This window comes from Podarcis pityusensis (assembly GCF_964106645.2).
Source record: "Podarcis pityusensis genome assembly, chromosome: 8".
NCBI lineage: Eukaryota > Metazoa > Chordata > Lepidosauria > Squamata > Lacertidae > Podarcis > Podarcis pityusensis.
In genome coordinates, this window is record NC_138033.1 from 6,633,546 (window position 1) to 6,658,358 (window position 24,813).

A 24,813-nucleotide genomic window follows, 5' to 3' on the forward strand; every position below is an offset into this window, starting at 1 on the left:
AAATACAATAAAACATCAAACATTAAAAGCTTGACTTTCACCTGTCAAATGCGCTCTGTTCATCTGTTTGGAGAGCCAGTGTGGCGTAAGAGAGATAATGTACTTGGATCAAACAGAACTGAGTTCAAATCCTTATAAAGGGGAAGTGGGCCAAGTCGTGTACACACACGCAGCACACACACAAACACAGTCTTTCCCAACACTTCACACGGTGGTTGTGCGGAATAAAATGCAAAGAAAGAGAATGGCAAAGTAGGTCGAAAGGCCGGGAAATGCATTTTTATGTAAACTGTGCTATTTTTACTGTTGTTAGCCGCTCTGAGCCCGGCTTTGGCAGGGGAGGGCGGGATATAAATAAATTAAAAAGTAAAGGTAAAGGTACCCCTGCCCGTCCGGGCCAGTCGTGACCAACTCTAGGGTTGCGCGCCCATCTCGCTCAAGAGGCCGTGAGCCGGCGCCGTCCGAAGACACTTCCGGGTCACGTGGCCAGCGTGACGAAGCTGCAGCTGGTGAGGGAGCACCAGCGCCGCACATGGAAACGCCGTTTACCTTCCCGCTATAAAGCGGTACCTATTTATCTACTTGCACTTAGGGGTGCTTTCGAACTGCTAGGTGGGCAGGAGCTGGGACCAAACAATGGGAGCTCACCCTGCTGCGGGGATTCGAACCGCCGACCTTATGATCAGCAAGTCCTAGGCACTGAGGTTTTACCCACAGCGCCACCCGCGTCCCATAAATAAATTATTATTATTATTATTATTATTATTATTTATTAGACAGATCAGGGGGCTGGAAACCTGCAGCCCTTCAGATGCTGTTGTATTGCAACTCCTGCATCTTCCACCCTGCGGAATCAGGGATGATGAAGGGAGTTGGAGAGTCAGTTTTCCCCAGCTCTGGGGCAGCTGGATCTCCTGCTAAAGAGATTTCCATCTGCTGGAATACAGGTGGAGATGGACTGCAGGTTGGGAAAGGGCTGTCGTGCTCAGATCCTGCTTGCAGACGTTTCATAGGCACCTGGTTTGACCATTGTGGGAATAGGAGGCTGGACCATGTGGGCTTTTGGGGCCTGAGCCTTCTTATCTTTCGAAACGCTTAAAAATGTGCAGGCCACTTCTGTTGGAATCTCGGAGGTCGAGAGGAGCTGCTGAGTAATGTTTCCTGTGCCCTGTGCCCTCCTTGCCCTTCCCCGTGACTCGCGAAACCGGAATGCGTGATGCAGAGATACTGGACAATGTCCCAATTTATACAAATCACAGAGTAGAATTCTGTGTCCACAGAGCCTGCGGTGCATTTCCTTAGTGTGCGTAACCCTAAACAGAGCAGCTTTAGTGTAATCTTCCACGGTGCATGTAAATCTGATTGGCTGCAGCTGCAGGTCCCGAACAAGCTCTCTGGAAAGAGAACAGTATCCTCTGATCTCCCTGCTCTCTGTGTCTGCAGATATCGTCAAGGCAATTTGAAAAGTAGTTTGGGAGCTGGAAAGAGCAACACGCGCGCACACACACACACACACACAGAGAGAGAGCGCCATCAGGGCAGCCATGGAGCCATTTGCCCAGGGCAAAATTCATTTTCCTGCAGCTGGTCAGCTGGGAGCACACGGCTGGCTTTTCTGAACTTAATTGCATCCAGTGATGCAACCCCCCCCCCATCCAAATACTTGCCGTTATTGTTCTGAGCTTCTGTGACCGATATTCCTTTGAGCCTTGCCAGATTTATACGCTGGCAATAAATACGTTACACGCTTTGAAACAAGCAAACAAAAATCCCCCAAATTCTTGGCCGCTGGATTTTTCCACCCACCCTCAGCTCTGCAGTTCCTTCTTCCGGGGGGGCTCCCTGCCCTGGATGTGGCTTGCACTCCTCAAACAGTGCCGGGGTGTCTTACAGATCACAGACAAACACAAGGTCCTGGTAGGTTTTCACACACTGCCAGTCGGGATTTAGACAAAAGAGGGAGCGTTCTTTTGCTGGAATCCAGCTTGTTGGTTTGTCATCGAGTCATCTGGCTGGCCCCTGTGAGAACAGGATGCTGGACTAAATGGGCCTGATCCAGCAGGCTCTTCGTAAGGGTAAAGGGACCCCTGACCATTAGGTCCAGTCATAGCCGACTCTGGGGTTGCGGCGCTCATCTTGCTTTATTGGCCGAGGGAGCCGGCGTACAGCTTCCGGGTCATGTGGCCAGCATGACTAAGCCGCTTCTGACGAACCAGAGCAGCGCACGGAAACGGGCGCCACTACCGAGAAGACCCTCTGCCTGGTTCCCTGTAACCTCACTTCTCGCTATGAGGGAACCGCCAGAAGGCCCTCGGGGCTGGACCTCAGTTTCCTGGCAGAACGATGGGGGTGGAGACGCTCCTTCAGGTATACTGGCCCTTTGAGGCCGTTTAGGGCTTTAAAGGTCAACACCAGCACTTTGAATTGTGCTCAGAAACGTACTGTATCCATGGACTGTTAGGCTGCTGAATGAAAAGATAACAAAAGGGCTACTGACTTTTGGGTTTGGGGTGTGTGTGTGTGTCAGTAAAAGAGGGGAATTAAGACTAAGAGAGCTGAGTGGGGGGTGCTTGTGTAATCTCACTGTATATAAGTTGTACAAGTGACAATAAAGCACCGTATTTTTTGCTCCATAAGACGCACCTGTCCATAAGACGCACCTAGTTTTTAGAAGGGGAATGCAAGGAAAAAAATATTCTTTAAAGGGAGCGCAAAAGAGAGCCTGTCTGCATCCCAGGCTCTGCTCAGCGCTCCCTTTCACGAGCCGTGTGGAGCGTGTGTCCGGTGCTTCCAGGCTTCTCCCTCCTGGGGGGAAAAGCCCCCAAGAGCCGCACACATGCTCCACACGGCTAGTGAAAGGGAGTGCTGGTCTTGGGGGCTTTTCCGGGAGGTGGGGGAAGGGACTGAGGGGCTGCCCTCTGTCCCTTCCCCCACCTCCCACAAAAGCACGCAAGAGCCGCGCGCTCTTTAAAGGATGCGCAGCTCCTGCGGGCTTTTCTATGAGGAGGGAGAAGGGACTGACAGGCTGTGTCAGTGCCTTCTCCCTCCTTGGGGAAAAGCCTGCAAGAGCCGCGCGGAGTGTGGGGCTTTCCCCGCCTGCCTGCCTCCCACCTGCATTCGCTCCATAAGACGCACACACATTTCCCCTTACTTTTTAGGAGGGAAAACGTGCGTCTTATGGAGCGAAAAATACGGTATTTCAATTTCAATTTTTGATTCAGGTTTCCCACTGTCAGCCACTGTGAGATCAGGATGCTGGACTTGATGGGCCATTGGCCTCATCCAGCAAACTCTTCCGATGTTTTGAAACTAAATGCAAGCTACTTGTTCGGGGACAGTGTCCTGGTAGCTGGAGATTAGTTGGAAAGGCCTTCCATCCTCTTTTTCTGAACTCCCCGAAGGCACTCTAGCTGGCTTCCGTCTGAATGTTGGTTTGGACCAGATTACCCTAATCCTATTGTGGAATTGTAGAGTTGCAAGGGACCCTGAGGGTCATCCAGTCCAACCCCTTGCAACGCAGGGATCTCAGCTCTAGCGTCCATGGCAGGTGGCCCTCCAACCTCTGCTTAAAAACCTCCAAGGAAGGAGAGGCTAAAACCTCCTGGGGGAGAGACCCACTGTCAAACATCTCTAAGAAACCGTTGAGCGCTGCAGCATACCCATTTTACAGAAGAAAGACTGAGGCAGAAAATTCCCCCGAAACAGGCAACCCTCTTTCAAGGAAAATATTCAGCTCCCTGGAGCAAAAACCCTTAATATTGGCCCCTTTGGCATCCAGCTTCTCCTAAATGGGGGTGCTGTGGTTAGTGAGCACCATGTTGGAGACCCCTGATCTGATCCAGCAAGCTTGTGTCCTCAGGCTCTTCTTTGCCAGCTGCAGATGCAAGGCCCCCGCCCACCTCCAGTTATTTATCCGAGGGGGACGGTTCCTTCAGGGTTTGCACCCGTGGCAAATCTCTCTTCGATGCCATCGTGTCCTTTCTGGAAGCACTAGACCAGGCGAGCTGAATCCAGCTTTCCGGAGCTTCCCCAGCGCTCCGGCATCGCCTCCCCTGCCTTCGGGGACCTAACCTGGGAAAGGGAGCTCTCCTTGAAACCAGCGCATGTTCTGACAAGTGCCCTCTTGGCACATCGGGTGTGGCATCTCTGGTTACAGAAAAGGAAGCTCATCAAGCCCGGCGCCCTCTCTGCTCCTGCACACACCCCTCCCCAGAGTGACACCCTTTGGCGTCTCTGCTCAGCACCTTCTGTTCTGTTTCGACTTCTGAGCCTTCATGCTTCTGAGCGCTTGCAAATTCTGCGCTTGGGCTGCAGGTTTTCCACCTGCAGCAACTGCTGGAGGGAGATTGCTCTGTCCAGCCAGGGATATCCAGAACGTTGCTCATCTTTTGCACAATTTTAGCATGTTAAGATTCGGATGCGGGTGGCGCTGCGGGTTAAACCACAGAGCCCAGCACTTGCCGATCAGTAGGTCGGCGGTTCAAATCCCCGTGACGAGGTGAGCTCCCGTTGCTCGGTCCCTGCTCCTGCCAACCTAGCAGTTTGAAAGCACACCAGCGCAAGTAGATAAATAGGTACCACTCCAGCACCAGAAGCGGCTTAGTCATGCTGGCCACATGACCCGGAAGCTGTACACTGGCTCCCTCGGCCAATAAAGCGAGATGAGCGCTGCAACCCCAGAGTCGGCCACAACTGGACCTAATGGTCAGGGGTCCCTTTACCCTTTTACCTTAGCATGTTAAGATTAGGGGACCAAATTTTAACGCTTGCAGTTTTTACCCTTTTTTTGCGGGGGGAGGAATATTTTCAGGGGTTTTTCCATGGAATTAACAAATAAGCACAATACAGTCAAAAGCAGAGTACAGTAAGTCGCAGATATATAGGCCATTATGAGCTTAGCCATGATTTGATTTGTGCTGGTTAAGAGAGCAAAGGAATTAACTCTTGCTTCCAGGCGGGCTGATGGCAAATAAAGGAATCCGAATTGGGAATTCTGTGCTCTGATTCTCCCAGGAACTGCAAGCAACTCCTGCCGGCCACTTGCCTTGGCCTGCAGCATCTCTTGTTAATCTTCTCAGGGGGAGGGGGGGGAATCCAGTCTCCCCCTCCATTGTGTCTGCTGGCGGAAGGCAAAAAAGGCACAGATTGCAACGGAGGACCAGCCAGAAAGGCTTCCTGGGTGGTTCAAGTGTACAAAGCCAGTCTGTAGCCTGTGCTCCAGCAACGCAACACAAAACAGTTCTGTGTCCCGGCAAACCTGCAGCTTGCCCAAATCATGCAAACGGAGCAGAATTTGCACAGTTCCTGCTCTTTTGCATCATTTATGCAGCCGCATCTCCCCTTTGGGAGCAGCCAGGACCTACACACAGCACCGAGGCCCTGCCTGCAGCCGCTGGAAACGTTAATCAGCCCACCGCCTGACTTCGGAGAACTCAGCCTACATTGCCCCTGTGGTACCAAATGTATATTTTGCACCATAAAGCCTAGAAACTTGCTTTTGAAAAGCAAACCAGTACAGTGGTACCTCGGGTTACATACGCTTCAGGTTACAGACTCCGCTAACCTAGAAATATTACCTTGGGTTAAGAACTTTGCTTCAGGAGGAGAACAGAAATGGCACGGTGGCGGTGCGACGGCAGCAGGAAGCCCCATTAGCTAAAGTGGTGCTTCAGGTTAAGAACGGACCTCCGGAACGAATTAAGTACCGTATTTTTCGCTCTATAAGACTCACTTTTTCCTCCTAAAAAGTAAGGGGAAATGTGTGTGCGTCTTATGGGGCGAATGCAGGCTGCACAGCTATCACAGAAGCCAGAACAGCAAGAGAGATTGCTGCTTTCACTGCGCAGCGATCCCTCTTGCTGTTCTGGCTTCTGAGATTCAGATTTTTTTTTTCTTGTTTTCCTCCTCCAAAAACTAGGTGCGTCTTGTGGTCTGGTGCGTCTTATAGAGCGAAAAATACGGTATTTAACCCGAGGTACCACTGTATAATGCAACCTTGATTTTCGAACGTAATCCGTTCCGGAAGACTGTTCGACTTCCGAAACATTCAAAAACCGAAGCATGCATTTCCGGAAGCATTTCTGTCCAGAAAACTCAATATGGAAGCAGTGTGGCATGTTTTTAGTTTCCGAAAAGCGTTCGAAAACTGAAGCAGTTACTTCCAGGTTTTCTGCATTCGAAAGCCAAAATGTTCGACTTCCAAGACGCTTGAAAACCGAGGTACCACTGTACTAAGATTCGCAAAACAGGGAGGAACTTAGGGAGCTGCCTTAGTCAGAGTTGAACAATGAGCCCGTCCAGATCAGTGTTGTCTATGTCAGGGGTTCCCAGACTTTTCCTCTTCAAAGCCCCCTTGGTTCCACGAACTCTTCCCCAGTGCCCCCCGTGAAAAGCATTATTCAGAATAGCGGTTTGCACAATGAAATTCTTTTTTATATATATATATATATAATATTTATTGGAGTTTACAATAAGAATACATGTAACAGACAATATAGCAAATATCTTAACATAGTTTCACATTTTTTTTGGACTTCCTCACATCTCCCGCTCCCACTTTCATCGTTATAACTTTTTAGCAGCAATTTGTTATCTTATTTGCATTCTTATATCCCTTCTATATTTCATAATCTTCTAGTTCTCAAAAAAAAAAAAGAGTTATATTTTCTTAATCTCTCTTATTTTCTTAAATCATCTAAGTTAGTGGTGCTCAATTATTTATGATCTAGCATCCTGCTTAGCATTCACTCAAGTTGCAATGTTTTTGTAAATAGTTCTTAAATTTCTTCCAATCCTCCTCCATCCTCTCTTCTCCCAGGTCACGGATTCTGCCAGTCATCTCAGCTAGTTCCATGTAGTCTATCAGTTGCATCTGCCATTCTTCCAGTGTGGGTAGATCTTGAGTTTTCCAGTACTTTGCGAGAAGTATCCTTGCCGCTGTTGTTGCATACATAAAAAATGTCCAATCCTTCTTTACCACCCCTTGGCCGACAATACCCAAAAGAAAGGCCTCTGGTTTCTTAGTGAAGGTATACTTAAATACCTTTTTCAGTTCATTATAAATCATTTCCCAGAATGCCTTCACTTTAGGGCAAGTCCACCAGAGGTGGAAGAATGTTCCTTCGGTCTCTTTACATTTCCAACACTTATTATCAGACAGGTGGTAAATTTTTGCAAGTTTGACTGGGGTCATGTACCATCTATATATCATTTTCATTACATTTTCTTTCAAAGCATTACATGCAGTAAATTTCAATCCAGTACTCCACAACCTTTCCCAGTCCTCAAACATAATATTATACCCAATGTCCTGTGCCCACCTTATCATAGCCGATTTGACCATTTCATCTTGTGTATTCCATTTTAACAGCAAGTTATACATCCTTGAAAGTACCTTAGTCTTTGGTTCTAACAATTCTGTTTCTAGTTTCGTGCACAATGAAATTCAAAACGGTAACAATGAATTGCGCATTCGTTCAAAATCCAATTAAAGCTATTTAGTTTAATTCAACAAAATTGATGAAATTGACCCAGTGATGCCAGCTTTTCAAAGTCTGATAGTCGTTTATCCTTCCCTGTATGTTGTTGGGCTCCAACCCCTACCCCTGAGGCTGATGGGAGCTGGGCTACTATAACATCAGAGGACTCTCTAGGGATTCGGGCAGCAGTCTTTGCAAGAGATTGAGACCTGGGAAATGCAATGCACACGCACCACTGAGCTACAGCCCTTCTGAACGCTGATCTCTATGCCCATACAGTGAGGGGGGGAAGTATTTGATCCCCTGCTAAATTTGCCGGTTTGCCCTCTTGACGAAGAAATGACCAGTCCATAATTTTAATGGTAGGTTTATCGTAGCTGTGAGAGACAGAATAACAACAGGAAAACCCCCCAGAAACACAGAAGACAAAAGTCACGAGATTGATGTGCATTGTAATGAGTGAAACAAGTATTTGATCCCCTATCAACCAGCCAAATGTCAGGCTACCTGGTATAGTATCTTCACTGTATGTAACAAGGTGCTGTAAGGGAGAGGTCTTACCTGTAATCCCAGCTCGTTACAGTACCTGTGCAAAAGACACCTGTCGACAGAAGCAATCAATCCAGCAGATTCCAAACTAGCCACCAGGACCAAAGAGCTGCCCAAGGATGCCAGGGACAAGATTGTAGACCGGGACAAGGCTGGACTGGGCTGCAAGACTATTGCCAAGCAGCTTGGTGAGAAGGTGACACCAGCTGGTGCAATAATTCACAAATGGAAGAAACAGGAAAGGCTGACTTGCCCCTCGAAGTGGCAAGTGTGTTCAACCATATATATATATATATATATATATATATATATATATATAGTAGAGGCCCAGATTTATTTGTTTCATAAAATGTACTGTATATACTGCTTGGTTGTAAAAAAAAGCTTTAAAAAAACCCCACCACTCTAAAAGTATGAAACAATGAAATTACTAGTAAAAACAGCTAAAGTCAACTACTTAATTAAAATAAACGATAAGCTAAAAATCTGATTAAAACACATAGAAACATATCTGAACAGGCACCAGTGTTTTCGGCAGGCACCCTGGATCCTGAACGCCTTGCAAGTCGAACATTTTGGCTCCTGAACGCTGCAAACCTGGAAGTGAGTGTTCCGGTTTGCGAACGTTCTTTGGAACCTGAACGTCCGACGCGGCTTCCGATTGGCCGCAGGAGCTTCCTGCAGCCAATCGGATGTCGTGCCTTGGTTTCTGAACGTTTTGCAAGTTGAACAGGCTATCACTGTACAATGAACTGGTGGTACGTGCCTGGTATCGGCAGGCAGGGTGTCCCAAACTGTGGGTGTTGCGTCAGGGGACACACATACCACCAGACCCCTTGGGGTGTGCAGTGGGAACGCATCACAGTGCCACAACTCCTTGGCACGTGTTATCTCCTTGGCACGTGTGTCCTTTCTGCTCTGTGTGTTCGCCTGGGAACTTTCAGCATAAATCATGGAGTTGGAAAGACCCTGGGGGTTAAACCGCCAACCTTGGCATAATCAACACCACTCTCTGACCAACTGAGCTATGCAAGTTGCCCGCTTTCTGGCCGAAGCGTGAGCTGATCCAGAACAGAACTGGCCTCCCTCCCTTAACGCCCTTCCCATCTGCTTCCAGAAATCGTCGACGGCAACGCAAAGATGACCCTTGGCATGATCTGGACCATCATCCTCAGATTCGCCATCCAGGACATCTCCGTAGAAGGTGAGCGCCCAAGTTCCCGCAGGCCGTGCGCCAGCCTGCCCTCTCTGCTCTTGGCGTGTCGGCACCAGCTGTATGTCTGGCACATTTAAATAGACGGGAGAGGAAGCTGGCGGAGCCCATGCGGCAATGCACCGCGGACTTGCGGTGATCCACGACGGTGCCCACGCCTTCAACCACTTCCTCTTTCCCGCTAGACCAACGACAATTAATCATGCACCGTGCAGCTGCTCAAGTCGGTTGCAGTAACCCTCACTGACTTTATTGAGCGCGTGGCTCAGGCTCCTTGGCAAATACCTGCCTTGGGAATGCCTGCCAAGCAGCCATTAGGCAGCCAGAGGCCTTTTTTTTGGGGGGGGGGGAGCCCAATACTTCCCCCCATGGCTTTCTGCCTGGGCCCCAGTGCAGCCCCAGTACCTAAGAACTCAAATTCGCACCTGATCTTATGCACCTCAGCTGTTTTATTCCCAGCTCAGGCACAAGCAAGAGAGCTTTTTCTTTCTTTTTCCAAAACGTGCCATATTTTGGAGGGTGGGCTGCGTGGCTGTGAGCTCACCTTCCTATCCTGCTTGCCACTTCTTCTCCCCTGCAGTTGCCCCACCCACAACAGCCGCCACCCCTTCCCTTCTGCACAAGTGACAGCAAACACGGGTTAAGGATTCGGGGCACCTGGCGGCGTTTTTCTTAGCAAAAACTCAAATGGGCCTGTACCTTTTCAGGGTACTAGCTTTGCAAGCGCTTCGTTGCAGCCTCCCCCAAGCTGGTGCTCTCTGGATGTTTTGGACACTGCCTCCCATCGTCCAAAACACCCAGAGGGCGCCGGCTTGGGGGAGGCTGCTTTATAGGAAAGGGTCATTTCCCCCAAGACCGTTCCCCGCTTGGATCTGTCCCTGGGCAGATCACAACAACAGGCAGCTTTCCACTTGCGTGGGGGTTACGTTCTGGGCCCCACGTGCATAAGTGACATTGCACAAAGTGGGGAGCGCCCTCTAAACACCCTTAAGACACCCTCTCTTCAACTCATACTGTGTCCAGAAATATCCACAACTAGAACTGAAGCTCTGGGGCTGGCGGAGGCTGGAGGACGCATGAAAGACTGGTGCTGCGCTACCTAGCGCATCAGCTGCCAGGCGGGGAGACTGAGCAGCGTAAACAAAGCCCCGCTGTGCCTCCAGGCTCTTCGGGGCTTCCTCTGGCCCTTGCACACTTCCTCTTTGGGCTCCAGGGAGGGTCTCCTTAATAATAATAATATTATTATAATAATTTATTATTTATACCCCGACCATCTGGCTGGGTTTCCCCAGCCACTCTAGGCGGCTTCCAACAGAATATTAAAATAGAATAATCTATTAAACATTAAAAGCTTCCCTAAACAGGGCTGCCTTCAGATGTCTTCTAAAAGTCTGGTAGCTGTTGTTCTCTTCGACATCTGGTGGGAGGGCGTTCCACAGGGCGGGCGCCACCACCGAGAAGGCCCTCTGCCTGGTTCCCTGTAACTTGGCTTCTCGCAGGGAGGGAACTGCCAGAAGGCCCTCGGAGCTGGACGTCAGTGCCTTTGCGAGCCATGGGGACTCCCCAGCTCTCTCCTGCCATTTCCCAGTTTGAATTGAATTATTGGGTTGCTTCCCAGTTCCATGCACAAGCGGGAGAATGCCTGTATAAAAACGCAATGTTGAATTTTGTTTATGACAGTTACCATTGTTTTGGGGAGACCATGTGCACAAAGTGCCTGAAATGCATCTCTCGGGGCATTCTGTACAACTCCCCCCCCCCCCATGGAAGAGCCCAAGAGCCTTGTGCAACGTTGGCCTTCGACCCTTAGGTTTGGAGATGTCGTCTTGGCTCCGTCCCACTCCTGTTGCTGCCTTAGCTTCAGCCCCACGCCCCCCCCCACGCCAGGTGACCTGTCCTGCCAAAGACGGCGCCATCACCTCCTCTCTCTTCTTTCTCCCCTTCGTCCTGCAGAGACTTCGGCCAAGGAAGGCCTGTTGCTCTGGTGCCAGAGGAAGACTGCGCCCTACAAGAACGTCAACGTACAGAACTTCCACATAAGGTAACCTTGGGGAGCCGAGATGATCGAGGGCCTGGAAACCAACCTTTAGGAGGGGCAGGTGAGGAAGCTGGGCATGTTTAGGCTGGAAAGGAGGAGAGTGAGAAGAGATAGAATGGCGCTGTGGGTTAAACCACAGAGCCTAGGACTTGCCGATCAGAAGGTCGGTGGTTCGAATCCCCATGATGGGGGGAGCTCCCGTTGCTTGGTCCCTGCTCCTGCCAACCTAGCAGTTCGAAAGCACACCAGTGCAAGTAGATAAATAGGTACCGCTCCGGCGGGAAGGTAAACAGCGTTTCCGTGCGCTGCTCTGGTTCGCCAGAAGCGGCTCAGTCATGCTGGCCACATGACCCGGAAGCTGTATGCCGGCTCCCTCGGCCAGTAAAGCGAGATGAGCGCCGCAACCCCAGAGTCGGCCACGACTGGACCTAATGATCAGGGGTCCCTTTACCTTTACCTTTAATATCTAAAAGGTTGTCCCATGGAAGAGGGAGCAAAGCTTGTTTTCTGCTGCTCTAGAGGGTAAGATGCAAACTGTGAAAGAATCTTAGAGTTGGGAGGTACCACAAAGGGCATCTAGTCCAACCCCCTGCAATGCAGGAATATTTTGCTCAACTCGGGGCTCGAACCCATGACCCATGAGATTCAGAGCTCCGTGCTTTGCCGGCTGAGCTATCCCAGCTAAGAACCAATGGATTCCAAGTGTGATAAAGGAGATTCCAACTAAACACAAGCTGTTCTGACAGTGGAACATGCTCGTTCGAAAAGTGGAGATTCTTCAGCTGCTACCCCTGTATTTCAGGGGGTTGGGCTGGATGCCCCGGGGGGTCCCTTTCAACTGTACGATTCTGACCAGTTGGGGCATAGGCACTCGGCGAGCCACCAGGCCTTGCCTTTCCCAAACACAGAGGCAGCATTTCCACTCTCTGGCCAGAAAGCCTTGGTGCGTCTCGAAGGCTGCAAGAAATGGCTTCATGAGGATGGCTCCCCATTAAAAATCCGGCAGACCAGCCCATCAAATAGCAGAGGCCTTTGTGCTTCCTGCTCGAGCCAAAGACCTGCGATGTGTGGACTCCAAAGTAGCTCGCTGGGAACCTTTAAGAGGCTGGCAGGTTATCTTGTGCGGATGAGAGGCCGTGGCTAGATGGATATTTTAGGAATAATGGGTCTTGGGGAGGAGAGTGGTGGGCAGAGGCTGGTGGAATGATATGTGCTGGGTGAAAAGTGAATCACCCACTGAAATAAATGGGTTCTGGGCAGGGGAAGGCAGATCTGCCACCCAGGGCAAGGAACTGACTCAGAAGAGTTCTCTGGCCAAAGGGCAGCACCCAAGGAACACCTCTCATCAACACAAGGATTTCCATTTGTGAAATGGGGTCGTCTCCCCCACTCCATGCATGCCCTGTAGGGATGCGGGTGGCGCTGTGGTCTAAACCACTGATCCTCTTGGGCTTGCCAATCAGAAGGTCGGTAGTTCAAATCCCCACGATGGGGTGAGCTCCTGTTGCTCTGTCCTGGCTCCTGCCAAACTAGCAGTTTGAAAGCACGCCAGCGCAAGTAGATAAACAGGTACCACTGTGGCAGGAAGGTAAACAGCATTTGCGTGTGCTCTGGTTTCCATTGCGGTGTCCCGTTGCGCCAGAAGCGGTTTAGTCCTGCTGGCCACATGACCCGGAAAGCTGTCTGTGGACAAACGCCGGCTCCCTTGGCCTGAAAGCGGGATGAGCGCCGCAACCCCAGAGTCACCTTTGACTGGACTTAACTATCCAGGGGTCCTTTACCTTTACCTTGCATGCCCCAAATCTGCTCTGGAGGGTTGGGGGAATCTTTAGAACAGATTTAGCATTGAGGGCGGGGAGAGTCTATGTGCTGACGGGAGGCGTCACTTGGGATGCAACCCCCATAATGTTGTGGTGGCTTAGATGCCTTTGAGAAGGAGAACAGGCAAATCCTCGGAAGAGGTTGCGGGGGGGCTTGTCTGTGGTTACGATGGCTGTGTGGCACCCCCACATTGAAGGGAAATAGGCAGGAACAGGCTGTGGGCTTCAGACCCTGCGTGTCGGCGTCCCAGTGGCTTGGCCACTGGTCTGAACGAACCCTGAGTGTAGCCCAGCAGGGCTCTTGCATTCTTACTTTTTAGTGACTCTCTTGAAGTTTGCTTGGTTCTGCCCTTTCTTTGCTACCTTTTTGTGAAAATAATAATAATAATAATAATAATAATAATAATAATACTAGAGTGGTACCTCAGGTTAAATACGCTTCAGGTTACATATGCTTCAGGTTACAGACTCCGCTAACCCAGAAATAGTACCTCTGGTTAAGAACTTTGCTTCAGGATGAGAACAGAAATCGTGTGCTGGCAGTGCGGCGGCAGCGGGAGGCCCCATTAGCTAAAGTGGTGCTTCAGGTTAAGAACAGTTTCAGGTTAAGAACAGACCTCCTGAACGAATTACTTAACCCGAGGTACAATAATAATAATAATAATAATAATAATAATAATAATAAATTAAAATAATTTATTATTTATAGCCCGCCCATCTGGCTGAGTTTCCCCAGCCACTCTGGGCGGCTCCCAATCAAGTGTTAAAACCAGTACAGCATTACTGTACTGAAAAACACCCTCCTGTCCGAAGGGGGGGGGGCAGGCCTTGCAATTTTGAGGAATGCTGCCCCGAAGCCGCAGTTTCCCCTCTTGGACAGCCAAGCAATCTAACTGTATCCTTGGGCTTCTTTTTACAGCTGGAAAGACGGCCTTGCTTTTAATGCCTTGATCCACAGACACAGACCAGAACTCATTGAGTATGACAAGCTCAGAAAGGTATGTTGGCGACAGCAGCTCCTTCCTTCCTCCCTCATTTTGGACTCGAAATTGAGTGTTAGTAGTAGTAGCGTTGCTATTTGTGTTTTTAGCTGTGTCCTACATGCTCTCCCCAGAATCCAGTCCAGAAATGAGCATGAGTCACTGGGTTGAGTGAGATCACAGGATTGTAAGCTGGAAGGGACCCAGGATGGTCATTTAGTCCAACCCCTGCAATGCAGGAATTCTCCCCGCAGCTATCTCTGAGTGGGCTTGAACCACCAGCCTTCTGCTTAACAGCCGGACGCACTGAGCCGTTGTGCCACCTGAGAGCTCAGATTCAAATCCCACTTCAGCCAGGATCTCCCTGGGCAATCTGGGGCGAGTCGCAATCTCCTCGTCTGTAATGTGAGAATGGCAGCGACCGGCCTCAGGGTTAAAGGTGGCAAAGCATTTTTTTTTTCCCCCTGAGCTAAAATGCCAAGGAGGGGAAAGCCAAGGTGGTAGTCGGGAGGGTGTGTGAAAAGCCCTAACACTCATATTGGGCTGCAGGGCTCTTTTGTGGAATTAAAGACCGCATTTGCACCATCCATTTAAAAGCACCCTGTACCATGACTTTTGTACAGTCCTGGCTTCCCCCAAAGAATTCTGGGAACTGTAGTTTGTGAAGGCTGCTGAGTGTTGTTAGGAAATCTCCTTCTCTCCCCGTTCCCCACACCAAGCTACAGTTCCAAGAGTTCCACGTAAAGAAGAATTGCAGGAGCTGTAACTCTGGGAGGGGAAGAGGAGCCTCCTAAATTCTCCCATCACCCTTAAATTACACCTTCCGGGATCCCAAGACCTACATTGGCTCCCAGTACGTTTCTGAGCACAAAGGTGCTGAACTTTAAAACCCTCAACGGCCTCAAAGGCCCAGTATATCTGGAGGAGCGTCTCCACCCCCATCGTCCAGCCCAGACACTGAGGTCCAGCTCAGCGGGCGCCACTACCGAGAAGGCCCTCTGCCTGGTTCCCTGTAACTTGGTTTCTCACAGTGAGGGAACCGCCAGAAGGCCCTCGGCGCTGGACCTCAGTGTCCGGGTAGAACGATGGAGGTGGAGACGCTCCTTCAGGTATACTGGACCGAGGCCGTTTAGGGCTTTAAAGGTCAGCAGCAACACTTTGAATTGTGCTCGGAAACATACTGGGAGCCAATGAAGATCTTTTAGGACAGGTGTTATATGCTATCGGCAGCCGCTCCTAGTCACCAGTCTAGCTGCCGCATTCTGGATTAGTTGTAGTTTCCGGGTCACCTTCAAAGGTAGCCCCACAGAGAGCGCATTGCAGTAGTCCAAGCGGGAGATAACCAGAGCTTGCACCTCTCTGGCGAGGCAGTCCGCAGGCAGATAGGGTCTCATCCTGTGTACCAGATGGAGCTGGCAGACAGCCGCCCTGGACACAGAATTGACCTGCGCCTCCATGGACAGCTGTGAGTCCAAAATGACTCCCAGGCTGCGCACCTGGTCCTTCAGGGGCACAGTTACCCCATTCAGGACCAGGGAGTCCTCCACACCCGCCCGCCCCCTGTCCCCCCAAAACAGTACTTCTGTCAGGATTCAACCTCAATCTGTTGGCCGCCATCCATCCAGTAGCTGCTTGTAGGGGGGCAGGGGGAGGCAGAGAAACACTTTTCTCCTTTGGGTGTTCCTTCTCAGCTGGCAGGGCAGGGCAGGGTTGCGATTCGGCTTTGGGACGGCACCAGTTCTAACAGCTGTGCCTCTCTGACACCCCCCCCCCCAATTCTCCCCAGGATGATCCAGTCACGAATCTGAACAACGCTTTTGAGGTCGCTGAGAAATACCTCGACATTCCCAAGATGTTGGATGCAGAAGGTAAGCTGGAGGCTGCTCTCGGAGCGTGGGCTCGGGTGTTCGGTTCCAAGAAGCAAATTTCGTAACAGCATTGCAATGCAACCGATTCCCAGAGGAAGAGGTTTTTGGCGCGCCCTGGTCTGCAGTTCCCTTAGTATGGCTGGGCTGCGGAAGCCCAAGAGAGCTGTCGAGCACTGCCTCGGGTTCGCTGCCTTGCTGAGAGTCGCTGACGCTCCTTCCGTCGGGCTGACTTGACTTAGCGGCCCAGACCCTCCACACACACACCCCGAATTGCAAAGCCCAAATTCCTCTGGGACAAAGTAACTTGCCAGATCAGATCTGCCGCACGCCCGATGCAGAAATCGTAGGCGGCGGAGTCCTGAGGCAGAAGGGACTGTACCGCTTAAGGCTGCAAGTGGTGCGGTTGCATTTCAGACATTCCCCTTCTTTGCAACTTCCTGAAAGTCGAAAAGTTGGGGAGAGGTTTTATCCAGCTGCCTTCGTCCCTGGTGTACTGTGGAGGGTTTGTGCGTGGAGAGTTTTGCTTTTACACAGAGTATTAAAAGAACGAGTCTCCCCCACGTGAAGTGGTACAGTCTCTTTGCTCAGAACTCTGTAACCTTATAAGAAGAATAATAACATTTTATTTATATCCCGCCCTCCCCAGCTGAAGCCGGGCTCAGAGCAGCTAACATCAGTAAAAGTAACACAGTTTACATAAAATCACAATCAATTAAGTGAAATACATTCTAAAATCATTTCATTCTAAAATCAATTCAGAATCAAATTAATGGCAACCATTGGGCTAGAGTTCTGTGGGGATTACCAAAGGAGGGGGGTCAGACTGTGCCTTGGCCAAAGGCCAGGCGGAACAGCTCTGTCTTGCAGGCCCTGCGGAAAGATGTCAAGACCCACAGGGCCCTAGTTTCTTGTGATAGAGCGTTCCACCAAATCGGGGCCACGGCCGAAAAAGCCCTGTCTTTGGTTAAGGCCAGCCTAACCTCTCTGTGGCCCGGGACCTCCAAGATGTTTTTGTTTGAAGACCGTAAGGTCCTAAGTGGGACATACCAGGAGAGGCGGTCCCGTAGGTACGAGGGTCCTAGGCCGTATAGGGCTTTAAATGTTAAAACCAGCACCTTGAACCTGATCCTGTACTCCACCGGGAGCCAGTGCAGCTGGTATAGCACCGGGTAAATGTGATCCCGCGGCGAGGACCCTGTAAGGAGTCTCGCCGCGGTGTTCTGCACCCGCTGGAGTTTCTGGGTCAGCTTCAAGGGCAGCCCCACGTAGAGTGAGTTATAATAATCAAGTCTGGAGGTGACCGTCGCATGGATCACAGTGGCTAGGTCAAGGCGAGAGAGGTAAGGAGCCAAATGGGGCTGTATTTGTCTGCAGACAGATTTCCCAGGTCCAGGGAGATGGGGAACCTGGCTCACGACTCAGTCTGACTGAACTTGCTCAGGTTCTAGATCACGGGGGGTGAGGAGGACACATTTGCCCTCTGGATATTTCTAAACTATGACTCCCATCAGTTCAAGCAGCCGTGGTCAGTGGCAAGGCATGATGGGAGCTGAAGTTTAGCAACCTCTGGAAGGCCAAAGTTTCCCCACCCCTGCTATGGATGGCGAATCCCACCCCTGGTTTCTGAAGTGAGCCATGGGCCTCCTTAAGGAGCCATGGGGGAAGTTCTGCCAGGCTCCTCCAAGCTCATACTTTGCTTGTGAATTGATGGAGCCGAGGGGGAGGACCGGTCTGCTGCTGGCCAATCAGACGCTAGTGTGGCCTTCAGTTCACGGGACTGACAGCTAGTGGAGCAAACCCCTGTTGTCGCTGTTTCGTTCTGCTTCCGTAGCATTCCTTTCTAAAGCACTTTGGACATATACTGCAGGCCTTTCTCCCTGGTGCCCTGGGATGAGGGCAGGAAAAGCCCCACAGCGAGGGAGCCACACCCTGAAACAAACCAGGAGCGCTCGGATTCCAGTGGGTGTCCGCAGAGTTTTATTAGACATGCCTGGCACAATCTCTGCATTCAAAGTTCTTCTTTGGAGGAAAGGGCAAGCGAGAAGCCACTGCAAAGTCGTAAAAACTCTTCAGCCTTTAATAGGCCTTCACATCAGTTGTGTGTGCAGCCTTGAGCTCTGGCAGTATAAATCTCAGATCCTTGGCTTCAGTTCCATGCTGGACAAGTTAACTTCCAGTTCTGGCTCACTTGGTAACTTGTAACATTGGCTTCTTGGCGTTAACTTTCCCCGGGCTCAATCTTTGCCTACAGGTGGACATCAGAGCTGTGGCAGATTTTGCTAGAACCAGCAGACCATCAAGGAACAGGGGACGGGGGAGAGTTTTGCCTCCTGGTATCGTTAATGCTTCTTGTTCGCTTTTCAGACATTGTCAACACGGCCCGGCCCGATGAGAAGGCCATTATGACCTATGTTTCCAGTTTCTACCATGCCTTCTCTGGCGCTCAGAAGGTACCAGACGTGGCCGAGCCTCTACTGTTAACAGCTCCTCTTCCTTCCAGCGCCCTGTTGCTCTCCTGACTTCTCGTGCCGAGGGCAGCTACTTGCAGAACATTGGGAACCCAAACCTCAGCTAGCTCAGGGTCTGACATCCAGGGTTCAACACGAGATCATAATGAGCCAGAAATCTCTTTGCTTTTAAATATTACTTGGGAGACTCCCAACGGTTGGAGTTAAAGCCACTTGGTCTGCCGGGTTTCAGGGAGGGCTGCCAAGCAATCAGCATTTTCATGGATTAATCATCCACCTTCTTACAAATTATATTTGCAAATTATATTCAAATATATTTGTTTTCCTGTACTTCTGGAATATATTTGGAAAGCCTCACTTCAGATGCCCTTTTGAGAGGCTGAAGGAAGTGCAAGAACTTGTGATTTAATCAAAAGAAGCTGCCTCCCTTTCGTTATTACAGTAACACGCCGGAACCAAAATAGCTTCTCAAAATAAGCAAGGGAACCCGTGAACTCCAACCGATTAAAATTGGGCAGCCCCACCGATGCATCAACTGAGGCTTTGGTGGATTGTAAATACACTCCCCTAGGGTGTAAGCCCCGTCAAACACACCAGCGATTCCTTTTGAGTAAAGAGGCACCGAGTTGCGCAGCGAACCAGTTGTCTTGCCGTCCTAAGAGCTCTTAGGAGCAGAGCAGAGAGTCCTTTGGAGAGGTATCTTGGAGAGTTTGCAGGGCTGGCTGAATCAAGGGCGATGTTTATTTCCGCAGAGCCCTGTCCCAGCTGAGGTTTGGGTCCCTGTCTGGAGCAAAAGGCTTGCCCCACCCCTTCTCTGCTGCATGCCAGAAGGGGGAGCTGGGACGATCTTGCATTGTGCCCTTGACTTTGCTTCCCTTTTTTTTCTCTTTCCTCCTGCGCAGATATTGTAGGCACGCTCAGGCCCGATGAGAAGGCCATCATGACCTACGTCTCCTGCTTCTATCACGCTTTCTCTGGGGCTCAGAAGGTGAGCTTTGCCTGGGCGGGGCTGTCTGCTGCTGCTGCTGCTGCTCTTACCTGGCTAGTCTAAACCGCCCCTAACATGTTCCTCACCCACTTTCCGGAGCGCAGGGTTTACATTTGCATGAAAGGGCATGCCTGCGGAGGGTCAACTAGGCTGGGAGGAGGAGTGGCTTTGAATTTTTGTTTCGTTAAAAATCCAGGCGGTAAGCTAGGAATGCATCAAGCCCCCTGTGAGGCTGAAAGCCTTCTGGCTCCCCGCAAAAATTCTCCAGGCGAGGAGCAGCTTCTAGATTTCCTTTAAACGTCACCTCTGTCAAAATACTGTGCAACTCTCTTCCTAGCTGTATGCAAGCAGTGGAGTTCCCAGGGCATGGCATTCTGGAGAGACCTCCAGGGCCATAGCTAGCAAGTCTTCCTTGAAATAATCACCTTCTGGTTGAAAAAAGGCCATATAGGCTTGGCTGTTGGGTCTCCTCCCTGTCCAGGGCTTGTTCTACAGCTAGGAGCAAAACCTGGTGAATAGCCTCAGTCATCAGTACCCTTTGCCAACCTGCTGCCCTGTTGTACCACAACTCCCACCAGTGCCAGGCAGCAGTTTGGCAAAGGCTGCTCTGAAGTTTCTGGTTTAGCCACAGGTTCTCTTGCAATAATTTGCATATTCTGGGACTGAACTGGCAACAGCCCCTGAGCTGAGTTCTGAACCAGGTAGGTAGCTCTTCCGAATGTGTTGTGTGCCCCGCTGCAGCCTTTTTCCCAGCCTGATGCTTTCCTGCTGTTTTGGACTACAACTCCCATCTGCCCCAGCTGGCGGGGTCACGGATGATGGGAGTTGTAGTCAAAAACATCCGAAGGTCACTGGCTGTTCTACAGCAATGAACGGCGATCCTCTGCAGTGATACTCAAGAGTTGTTCAGTGCGGTTCCTGATGTCTCCATCCTTATATGAAAGGGCAGGATAGGGGAACTGAGTGCGAATTGTAACACCCCGAGAGCCTTAGCTCTTTTTAAAAATCCTAACAGAAACAAGCTCCTAGTCCTTATTGTTTTGAAGGCTTGGCTCTGTTTGGGGAATCCCTGGCAAAAAAAAACTTGCCGTCCTCTGACTTCTGGGTGGATTTGCAAGTCCACATTGCCTACAGTCCCGTGCTTCTCCTGACCGACAGAAGCCGAGTAAATGGTGAAAAATATACCATATTTTTCCATCTATAACACACCCCTGTGTATAACACGACTCCTGTTTTGGGGGACTCCAAATACAGAAGTCCCCCATATGAACTATCTGTGCATAAGACGACCCCCAGTTTTAAACTTGAAAAAAATAGAGGGAAAATATAGTCTTATATACGGGAAAATGCGGTACTTAGGAATGTCAGCGTGCCTGCTTTGCATATTTTATGCAGGTTGCAGAAGTTCCGATTTCCGGGTGTAGAATTCTGATCTAGCTTTCCCCCTTTTTGTGCAGTGAATGTGTACCCCTCTTCTGCATCCCAACCCAATCCCGTCTCTCCTCCCTCCCCTCTGCTCTGGATTATAAGCAAAGCCTGTTGCCACCATTGCACAGAGCTGGGAGAGATGGCAGATCTGTCTTCCAAGCCAGCGTCTTCAGGGGTCTCCCTGCCTCTCAGGCTATGCAGAACTCCTCGCCTTAGGCACCACCGTTGACAGGTTCTACCTGCCCTTCCCACCTATGCTTCTGGCTTTTAGCTTCCTTCATTCCTGCCCCCCTGGCCAGATTTCTGGGCTTCTCACTTGACATTTTACTTCGGGGGAAGAATAAATGAAAACAATTCTTTAAAAAAGATAGTTTAAAAAAGACTCTTCTTGAAAACCTAAAAACTCCTTTAAAAGAATCAGGTCTTCAACAAAGTTAAAGCAAGTCTTTAAAAGAATACTTCCAGAAGAATTTAAAAATTATAATATAGCACCTTAGAGACCAGAAGAGTACCGTATTTTTTGCACCACAACACTCACTTTTTTCCTCCTAGAAAGTAAGGGGAAATGTCTGTGCGTGTTATGGAGCAAATGCCTACGGATGGCGGGGGGATCTGCTGCAGTCGTGAGCAGAGGATCCATGGTTCCCCTTCCTTCCCTCCTCCGTGGCCCGCTTTGAGACAGCAAAGCGGGAGAGGAGAGGAGCCTTCTCCTCTTATACCCCTCTTCTGCATTATGAATAGCATCCTTCTCCACCCAACCCACGCGTGTTCCTTGTCCCTTGAGTGCTTTTCCTTCCCTCCCCACTTAAAACGTGGTTACAAAGCATGGATCCACATGGATCCTCAGGATTTTTGCACTGGGCTACCCCAAACTCACCGTCAGATCACATGTCTGTGGCCACAGCATGAACCACAAAAATCATACACCCACTGTTTCGTTTAGAATATTTTTTTTTTCTTGTTTTCCTCCTCTAAAAACTATGTGCGTGTTATGGTCGGGTGCGTGTTATAGAGCGAAAAATACGGTAGTTTTATGGGAAGGTTAACCTTCGTCCTTCCGTATCAAATGCCTTCTTGCATTTCTGCAAGATGCATCGCCTTTGGCTCGTGTGTCAGGCTGCCAATGTTTAATTTCCTGAAAGCATTCCTGGTCTTTGGCGGTGGCTGCATCCCTTTAAAAAAAAAAAATCCTTTCTGCAGGCCAGGTTAAGAGGTGGCGGCTGCCAGTTATTTTCATAGCTTAGGTAAAGGTAAAGGGACCCCTGACCATTAGGTACAGTCGTGGCCGACTCTGGGGTTGCGGCACTCATCTCGCTTTACTGACCGAGGGAGCCGGCGTACAGCTTCCGGGTCATGTGGCCAGCATGACTAAGCTGCTTCTGGCGAACCAGAGCAGCGCACGGAAACGCCGTTTACCTTCCTGCCGGAGTGGTACCTATTGATCTACTTGCACATTGATGTGCTTTCGAACTGCTAGGTTGGCAGGAGCAGGGACCGAGCAATGGGAGCTCACCCCATCGCGGGGATTCAAACCACCGACCTTCTGATTGGCAAGTCCTAGGCACTGCGCCACCCGCGTCCCCTTTCATAGCTTAGCAGGGACATAAACCTGGGTCTCCCTGGTCTAAGTCCAGTACTCTAACCCAGGCCTGGGGAATCTGTGGTTCTAGACTACAACTACCATCACCCCCAAACCAAATGCTGAAGTGTCTGGGGCTGATGGGAGTTGGAGTCCAACGACCCATGTACCCCACGCCTTCTCTAGCCACTATATCTCTCTGCCCCTTGTTTTTTTTCTCTCTCTCTCTCCCTCTCTCTAAAACCCATCGTTCTTGCTTTTCCTTCACTCTCCCCTCTAAAAGGTGTCCTCTACTCAGAGCTCTCATAAAAGCAAAATTCCCAAGGGGTTAAATATTCTGCTTCCGTCTTCTGAGTGTCACAATTGACCGCAGATCCAAACAGGCAAATAGCGTGTTGTGGCCTTCATCCGTGAAACTTCCTTTCAGTGCCTCGGTCAGGATCCTTCCATAATAGTTCATCTGGAATAGCCTGGAGACCTCCCCCCTGCGGCCTTGTTCTCACAAACCACAGATGCTTTCTACTTTCTCCCCACATTCATTGAAACAAATGGGGGGGGGAGGGAAGTTCAGACTTCAGCTGACTTGATTGCCTGACTGATTTGAAGGCATTTAGGGTTAATTCTCCTGCCAACCTAGCAGTTCAAAAGCACGCCAGTGCAAGTAGATAAATAGGTAGTGCTCCAGTGGGAAGGTAAACGACGTTTCTGTGCGCTGCTCTGGTTCGCCAGAAGCAGCTTAGTCATGCTGGCCACATGACCTGGAATCCGTATGCCGGCTCCATCGGCCAATAAAGCGAGATGAGCGCCGCAACCCCAGAGTCGGCCACGACTGGACCTAGTGGTCAGGGGTCCCTTTACCTTTACCTTAGGGTTAATTCACCCATAGTAAGTGAATTTCCCCATCAGTCTGTGTGGAATCGGCAAACTAACCCAATCCTGTAATTACCGTATTTTTCCGTGTGTAAGACGCCCCCATGTATAAGACCCCTATTTTTGGGGTCTCCAAATTAAGAAAACACCCCTCAGCACTACCCGTGTATAAGACGAGCCCCAATTTTAAACCTAACTTTTTGGTAAAAAAACCCCCACAAAAAACCTAGTCTTATATAGGGGAAAATACGGTAATCCATTTCCCCCAAATTAGCGGCAGGCCAGCGAAGCCCTTGGTTTGTAAGGGTCGAAGCAAGGAAAGCACAAGCCTTCACCCAGAGGAGTCTGGCGGTCTCTGATGGCTGCAGACCCCGGCAAACATCCATTTGTATTTTTTATTAATGCGGTTTGTAGGCTGCCCTATGCTAATGTTCTCTGGGTATTTATTTATTTATTTTTAATCCTTTTTTTTTAAAAAAAAGGATGCAAGCAGTAACACAAGATTAAAATCGCAAATCACTTCGAAACAGAGGAAAGGAAATATTGTCGCGGCAAATCTATTTAAAATAAAGGGCAGAGGAATAAAAACCCACAGAGCCAGTAACGCTAGAAGGCCGTGGATGTTGCCAGATGAGCGTCTTTGGTGGGCGGGTGAAAACGGCTGGATCCTTCTGGATCCTTTGACCGTCCGGGCTTTTGCCGGCGGCTCTGGACAGACTCTCAGGTTGCATGAGGGAGCTAGCTTGCAGGAAATGTCTCTTACGTTTAAAAAGAAAAGAAGTTTTCACTGTCTGCCTCTGGCCGCCAGCGAAACCTGGAAGCTTCGCTCAGCATGGAAGGCAAAAGCGCGGGAAGAGAAATGACCTCACCCAAACACTCTGATGGATGCTTTTGAAAAGGCGTTCTTGTCTTATGTGTGGGTTTTTCTGTAGCTGGTCCCCCCCCCCCTTAAGCATGTTAGATCTGCCACCGAACTTCAGCCAAGTGTTTTCCATTAAAGCTTGGCGTTAATTTATTGGCTCCGAACGTGTAAATCCTTTATAGGCAGGAAGTGGAGCCCCCTTTCTCTGGCTGAGCAAAGCGTCCTGCATATTCCAGCTGGAGACGAGGGTCAGACTCTTCCCTCCCCTATAAAAGCCTGAACTTGATTGCTGCTTTTGCAAGCGTGCCCTCCCCTTGGTGTGTGTGTGTGTTTGCTGGGGTGCAGAGAGTTGGACTGTGTGAATTTATAGCCTTGCCAATCTTTTTTTTTTATGATTGTCCTTTGTGTCTGATCCCAGGCTTTGGAGCTCAGCTGGCATGTTCTCCCCATCAGCTGGGATTGATTATTCGCCTTGTAACTGCTTTCTCTCTGGCATGCCTCTGTGTGTGTGTGTGTGTGTGTGTGTGTGTTCACGGACTCCAAGTTGTTTGGGAAACCTGTCTGGGAGAATGCGGAATTAGTGGACCGAGGAACCCAGGACCAGCCGCTGCACCCCGTATTTTTTGGAAACTAACCAACAAATACCTCCTGTGCGTTTCTAAATCAGACTGT

At 50.0% G+C, this 24,813-nt stretch overlaps 1 protein-coding gene across 2 annotated transcripts in view; it reads left to right on the plus strand.

Moving 5' to 3' along the window:
- Positions 1 to 24,813, plus strand: part of ACTN4 (actinin alpha 4) — a 119,893-nt gene that overhangs the window by 60,927 nt on the left and 34,153 nt on the right. Inside the window, exons 4-8 of one of the 2 annotated variants that reach the window (XM_081018658.1) lie at positions 9,145 to 9,231; positions 11,194 to 11,281; positions 14,018 to 14,096; positions 15,865 to 15,946; positions 19,317 to 19,402. In XM_081018658.1, coding sequence (XP_080874784.1) covers positions 9,145 to 9,231; positions 11,194 to 11,281; positions 14,018 to 14,096; positions 15,865 to 15,946; positions 19,317 to 19,402 — 422 coding nt within the window. Of the gene's footprint in view, positions 1 to 9,144; positions 9,232 to 11,193; positions 11,282 to 14,017; positions 14,097 to 15,864; positions 15,947 to 18,310; positions 18,397 to 19,316; positions 19,403 to 24,813 lie in introns of both variants that reach the window. The other variant, XM_081018657.1, reaches the window with a different exon arrangement.